Consider the following 7,535-nt stretch of genomic DNA (forward strand, 5'->3'; position numbering starts at 1 on the left):
GTGTCATGATTTCCTGCACATTTCCCGCGCTTTATTACCAGTCTCGAGCTTACTGTTGTTGTTTATATATATATATATATATATATATATATATATATATATATATATATATATATATATATATATATATATATATATATATATATATATATACACACACACATATTCATACCCTAGACAGTGGAAGCAGGTGATCATATATTAATTTAATTTTAAATAAGTTAATCAATAGGTTTGAGTTTCCATGAAATAAGGTGATGGAGAAACTGTGTCCTATGCCATTTATTCCCACATTGAATAAGATATTCTTGAAAGAAATATCTGAAATACAAGTTCAAATATCTTCTGACTTAATGTTCAAATACCGGTATATATTACAATAGTTTAATGGGGATAATATAGATACCTCCACAGTATACAGCCATGAAAAGACGGGTTTAGGCATGAACCGCCATCCTGTACAAAAATTTCAAATCTTCTGTTGTATTTTGCTTATAATGGGTTTTTATACTTGAATAAAAGTTTCAATCTGTGAGGTTGATTCTATAAAAAAAAAATCACAGGACTAGTTACTAGTAGGCCTATGTGGGACATTTTAGTATGCGCTATCTCACATGATTGTAACGATTTTACTTTACATCTAGAAGTTCACGGCGAAGCAAGAACCATTAGATTTTCTTAAGGAAATATATACCAGGATTAATTATCTAAGAAATAATAATCAATCATTGATGTTCGCGTGCGCATTTCAACATTACCGCTTGCAGTTTTTATCTTTCGCGAGAGCGCGGCGAAGCAAGAACCATTAAATTTTCTATTATTTTTTTTACCTAATATTGAGATCGCATATCAAAGCAAAATAATAATTTCAGACATCATGCCATAAATGAGACCACATACCCAAAACGGCACTGAATTTTCTCCAAATTGAATATCAGGAAGTGTATGTAGTGAACGAAATTTAAAGTTCCTTAATGTAAATAAACATTATACATCTTGGTTCTTTCTTTCGTCAACATCAACATTGACTGTCTCGACACGCCGCCCATTTAAAAACTTGAGGATTCTGCTCTTGGCTTTAGTGGTTTTATTTTGTTTGTGTTATTATTTGTTAAACCGTTTAAGGTACATTTTGTAAGGTAAATTGCTTATTCATGTTGAAACTTCAAGTTTACCTAATTAATTTGAGTTATATGTATCTCTTTATTATTTCTACTAGTTCAACCTTTTATGAGGAGTGATACTGTTACCCTACCTCTACGATAAGTCTATTTTGTGTCTAAATTGTCATTGACATGACAGCACTCGGGAGTTATCACAATGAATAGGAGAGATATTGGCAAAGAAGTTTCCATATATTAGTATATCATACGATCGTTTCAAGCTACATGCTTTAGTTGTTTAGGGTTACGTCTCTGAATGGCTCATGAACGCATTTATGTGCCATAGAAACCAACTAAATCGGGGTGTATGTATGATAGCGGCCACCTGCATGTATGATTACTGCTAACTTTGTATACGGCAGTGTAAGGGGGGTTGGAGGGACGGTCGCAGGTTAGGTAAGGAGGTAAGGACACGGCTTGGAGGTTAGGTTAGGGGGAAAGTTTAGGCTAGTTGATGTCCATATTTAATCAATGCGTGAGGAACTGGCCGCTGATATACAAAGGCTCCACTAAATCAAAGTAGCCTGGTTTAAGGTCATGTAGATACCTCGCCAATTTATTTATCTCGGGCTGTATGTATGATGACGGCCATGCCCCCCAACTCTTATTATCGGTAATAATACGGCAGTCTAAGGGGGGTTCACTTTTAAGTAGGTAAGGACACGGCTTGTAGGTTACTTTAGGTGGTTAAGTTTAGTTATATTGTGTTCTATGCACATTGGAGGTCTTGTCCATCGTTATAAAAAGGGCGTTTTAAACCTTAATTGTCAGTTGATGTTGGAGCCACTTATATATGTAATAGTGTGACGAGTCCTTACTTTCTCACTGGAAGTTTGACAGCTTTCACATTCCCTAACCTCAGCTACCATATTGCATCACTTGTAGAATGTCAAATTGAATCTCTTATGTATTTAGATTAGACCCAACCCACCACTGTTTCCTTGAATATAATACATTTTTGTTGAATAGTATTAAAAGATGCAGATATAGTAGATTTGAGCCAAACACAATATTTCGAGTAAGGGTGGGACAATTACGGTCATATATCCAAACGGTTATCAGGCTTATTGATTATTCCCTAATCAATTGCCAAAGGTGCTTAATAATTCCAGTATGAGTGTGTGGGTTAGACAGGTAGTCAAAATTTTCACTTTTCACAGTATGGTGCTCATTCCGGGAGACTTGAAGGAGTTGTTGACTGACCTCATATCGCTGGAAACATTGCTTGTTTCTACACTTAATTTAATCGATCGACTTCAATAGGAGTATGGCTTCAGCAAAGCTATAATGACCGCTGAACTTTTATTAAGGTAATCATTGTTGGTCATCAAGTGTTGGGGAAGCCTTGAACACCTGACAGGTAGAGCAATCTCCAAATTGACTTCAGCCGCTGACCAGTACAGACTTAGTTTGTCATCCGCATCTGGCTGTTTTAATCATTTGCGTTTCTCTCAGTTTGAAAGGGTTCCTTGCAGTCGGGTTCAGGGATTTTGGAAGCAAGAATATGTAGTCATTCCTGTTAACTGTATTTGTGTTAGTTTCCTAGTTAACATACGATACCCAACATTCTTGTTCCTGTTTGGTGGTATGTCTTATTATCCTATTCCTTGTGTGTATGTCTGACATCAATGACACCTATGTAATCCTTACTCAGTGTGCCTTGGATTTCAGGGGTGCTCCGTCAGAAGAAGAGTACTGGCTGTTGTGTTTTCTTTTGTGTGAGTGTTGTCTTCAGCAACATGACTTTGGAGAAGACTAACTTCTAATTCTTCTCTCTTCCCACTGCATCTTTGCTAAGTCTTCTTTTCAAAGAAAAATTTGTAGATGTCATCTGTACTCCATGAAGTCCAATCGATAGGAGTTACGTTCGTGTAACCTTTACGGGTTCTTTCTTTATGTGAGACAGTATGAGTCCTAGGAACATCTTGTTTTATGTGAGTTCTCTCTCTCTCTCTTTTTTTGTGACTGGTTTTGTAGCATCCTTTAAGCTGATATACAGTACTTGTATCCATTAATAACTCAGCCTTTACTTTTATTAAAGTTTTATGAGGTGACTAATTTATGCATAGATTAGTAAGCGAATACTGTATAGTAATTGAAAGCTCACAAGCTTACTTTCAATTTGGTGATGAGAGAGGAAGCAGTGGACTGGGTCTCACCCCCTACGTGACAGGAAGGCTCACACTTCCAAGTACGTCCAGTTTGAAGGGCCAATCGCGGACAAGAGTCCTGTATAAGGGACTCCTCTCAAACGCGTTCGGCAAGATCATGATAACTCTGATATAGCGATAAAGTTTCTCGATAGTGTGGGACTAATTTTACGCGTGGTAGTGATGGTGCGTACCTGGACTGTATTTTCTTGGTGGAACGATTTTAATACATTCTCGCATTGTTCGTGAGGCAAAAGTTTACTTATTGGCAGCATTCTCTTCCCGGCGAATACTTTTCAGAACGTTTTTCAGGTCATGGAACGATGGTTTCCTTATGATCGGCAAGCATGATTGTGGGCTATGAAATGTATAGTCTTTACGGGAACATTCCAATTGTGTTCTCTCCTGGCAAGAAGTCTCTCCTTGGAGTTATTTTGCACGATCGTCGTTTCCCATGGGAAAGGCTGCTTTCAGAGATTGCCGTCAGCTGTGATTGGGAACCAAATGATTGGCAAATCCATTGCTGGCTGCAATCAGAAAGCATGCTATCGCGTGTCGAGATCGGGAGTCATGCTATCACCTGTCACAGTTGGGAGTCATGCTATCGCCTGTCACAGTTGGGAGTCATGGTATTGCTTGTCGCGATTTGGAGTCACTTTATTAGCAGTCGCGATCAGTAGCCATGATTGGGAATCATGCAAGCAGGAACTCACTCTTCCTCAGGTGATAGTTACCTTAATTCACTAGGTAACTGGCTCACTTATTCCTGTTACATTTTCCTTCCTAACACTTTTATGCTAAAAATGAGGAAGAGAATGTTACCATAGCACAGGATGACCGATCTGACAATCTCTTGCAAAGCTTCGCTAGATTCCTCACTATGGTTTTGTGGGAGGAGTAGTGCTGCACTGGCACCAACTTCCAAGTGGGGAGGATTTCGGTACATGATAAAAGAACTTAACGCTCCTTTAAATGAGAATGAGCACGAGCACTGCTGGACAAAAAGAGGGCACCCACCCTCGTCACTACTGCCTCTGGACATTCCTGGGAGGTTTCATTGGTTTGCTTAAGAAATGGGGAGGAGGGTCTAATAGGAAGGAAGGAAGGAGCTTTTTTAAGGGAATATCTTAAGTCTGATGTACGACTATGTGCTTTACTCTTATAGGATATACGAGTGACTTTAACTTCCATGTGGTTTAACTTTGTAAATGACGTAACCATTACGTCAGCGTGTGTTGTATCTGTCATGTTTTAATGTTCAGCGATCATCATCGTAGCAAAAGAGTTACGGGTTCAGTCCTAACCTAAGTCTTTAGATTGAAAGGCCTAGAGCCTTCCCATCTTGGGAACTTTCCATGCTGATGAGTAGATTGAAGTAGTTCTGTCCACCAATGGAACTCAAATTCCCGTTCTGAGATGTTACCAGAGTTATCGCCTCTCTTTTACGCTCACTGTATGAACCTTTAAGAAGGGTGTCGAACATGTGTCTCACTCTTAAGACCGCGTTTTTGCTCCCACTCTCCTTGGTGTAAAGGGTAGGTGAATTTCATGGCATCTTGTGCAGTACAGTATGCCATTAGTCATTCTAAGGGATGGAAGGAGGTTTGGTTATCCTTCATGGCTGAGTTTGTGGCAAAAACACTAAACCCAGCCACCCATTACCCATTGTTCGAATACTTCGACATCTTTTCCCTTAAAGATGAGACTAGCGATTGGTATGACTTTCTTCTCTGCCTTGTGAGGGTGCTAAGATGCTACCTCAAGAGAACTCAATGCTTTAGACCAGAGCTCAAAAGGATTTTCTTTGGAACTGATAGGGTGAAAACGCCAATCTCCATGGACAGCTTCTTGAAATTACCAGACACACATGTCCTTCCTTGGAGGGCACTGAGAGTGGCCCTTTGAGAATCTGATCCCACGAAGTCAGAAGTATTGGCTCCACCCTTGTCTTCAGGAAGGATCTTTCTGCGGCATAAATGCTAAAGGTAGGAGTTGGGAAAGTGCCAGACAACCTTCACTGCTCACTACATGTGGGAGTATAGGACACATTCTCCTTGGGACCTGTGGTAGCTGCTCATCAGGCAATATAGCTAGCCTAGCTCCCTCACGGAACAAGAAGCAATTCGTAAGATAGCAGTCACGACACAAGTCCGAGAATGAAAGGTAGTGTGTCTGGCCCTTTTTTCCTATTTTTGCCCTCAATTGAGGTACTAGCAGTTGTGCTGCTATGGAATGGACTAGCAATGCAGATAAGCTATCCAATAGAGCCACTTTTCTTTACATTAGTTAATATTGAAGTATCTTTCCCATCTTTCTTATGAGGGGAAGGATGGAGTTCTTATGCATTCTCATCATTCTTCTAAATGCTATACATGGACACACAATCCATTAAGATTGAGATTCTCCCACACCGTCATCCTTTTTCCCCAGTGGAGCCCTAACCCAGCACCTCCGACATCTCTGCTCTGGAAGTTAGGAGGTTAAACAGGAGTCATGACTTTTACCCCTCTCCAGGACCAAAGTACATTGACATTTCCTGGATCAGGGAATCCAGCTAGTTTGATTCTTAAAGACTTCCACATCTCAGGGTAAGTCTCCTGTTAAAGGTCGAGGGTTTGTGTTACATACTGTACAGTGTAGGAGCAAACCACAAACTTTAAATCAATATGTAATTTTCCTAACTACACAAACCTGAGACATTTAAGTTTTACGACCCCTCTAGTCACTCCCAGCTAGTCCCAGGCCAAAGGTCAAAGTGAAGGTGAGCATTACCTGTCTGGTAGCCAGGGCTTTGCCCGCTACCCAGTTCCAGGTTCACTGAAGTCAGACTCATGTTAAAGGTCTCAGGGTTGTATGGGTAGGAAAAATACAAATTGATTAAAAAATTTGTGATGATGTAAGGTAAATTTTGTTTATTTATATTTTAAATTTCAGACACCATGAGTGAAAAAGTAGAAGTATCAAAGAGCAAAGAAAAAAGAGGAAGGAAAGCTAAGAAAGAATTAATTGAAAAAGAAGAGGTAGATGAGTGTAAAGAGAGCATTTTGCTTGCAGTTGGAACTTCAGATGAAGTGAATGGCACTAAAAGAAAAAGAAATAGTTCCAAAGGTAAGAAGTCCCAGCCTAGGAAAAGAAACAAGATTGAAACAGAAGTGGAAACTGTGACAGTCAAGGTAGAAGAGACACCTGTTTCTGAAGGAAAAGTTGTTGCCAAAGATAAGGAGACCAAAAGGAAGGAAACCAATCAATCCAAAAGACAATCGGAAAAGGAGTGCAATGTTGATAAAGACAGTCCAGAAGTAACTGAAGATAGGAAATTGAAGGCTCTTAAGAGAGATTCTCAAAAGCAGATTAAGGTAAATAATGAAAAGTTGATAGGTTGACATTTTCAGGTTGTAGATAGTTTCTAATGTATAGTGATCAACAAATATAAATAAAGACATGTGATTGGTGTATTTGATAGATGTTATGGGCTTGATATTTCTTTAATTAGTTGCAATTGTAAAACATTACAGAAGTAGGTTAAAGATTATTCAATAGAGGACAAAACCCAGAAATTACGATTGACATCCATTCCATTTATGTATGTAATACAGTATATAACATGAGAAAACATTTGTTCCAACACAAATACAAACCTAATCCCTTTATTATGGGATTATGAATTCAGCAATGCTGGAATGGTCGTTTAAACTTTTAACAAGTTATTAGTAGTAGCTGGCAAGTAGAGGGTAGGGTACCCTGCTCACCCACCATGTAGAATAACCTTCACTTTGACTTCGGCCACTATTCAGCACAGCCGTACTGTACTGCTCTACTGCCTCTTAATTTGTCTTTGTTAGTACATGGATATAGAGCCTCATCCTATAGAGGAGTAGGCTGGAATCGGGGCTGTTAATATCATATAACAAGGTATATAATTACAGGTGGGTGGTCAGGAAGCCCCCTACCCTGCCGGCTAGCTGAGTAGCCACTTTGACTTCAGCTGCCAAGGTGCACAGACCTAATATCAGTGTGACTAAACTTGGCTTATGACTTTTCTTTCTTCTTCTTTTCACTGTGATTGGTTGCTTTTGACAATGGAGAAACCACTCTTGAGTGTAGATGGGGAACATTCAGAAGCAGGAGCTCAGTGGATCCCCATTCATTATGCCCTTCTTGCAGAGGCCATGACTATAAAGAGTCATTACCCTGCAAAGAATATAAATTGTGGCCGTCATTG

At 39.5% G+C, this 7,535-nt stretch overlaps 1 protein-coding gene across 2 annotated transcripts in view; it reads left to right on the plus strand.

Annotated features, from left to right (window-relative positions):
- Positions 1-993: 993 nt before the first annotated feature.
- The window catches only part of LOC137640147 (probable endonuclease 4), a 59,564-nt gene continuing 53,022 nt past the window's right edge, over positions 994-7,535 (plus strand). The window contains exons 1-2 of one of the 2 annotated variants that reach the window (XM_068372640.1): positions 994-1,139; positions 6,248-6,669. In XM_068372640.1, the coding sequence (XP_068228741.1) occupies positions 6,253-6,669 (417 nt within the window). In that variant the 5' untranslated portion in view covers positions 994-1,139; positions 6,248-6,252. The remainder of the gene's footprint in view (positions 1,140-6,247; positions 6,670-7,535) is intronic. The other variant, XM_068372641.1, reaches the window with a different exon arrangement.

The sequence above is a fragment of the Palaemon carinicauda genome, chromosome 4 (genome assembly GCF_036898095.1).
Source record: "Palaemon carinicauda isolate YSFRI2023 chromosome 4, ASM3689809v2, whole genome shotgun sequence".
Taxonomy (NCBI): domain Eukaryota; kingdom Metazoa; phylum Arthropoda; class Malacostraca; order Decapoda; family Palaemonidae; genus Palaemon; species Palaemon carinicauda.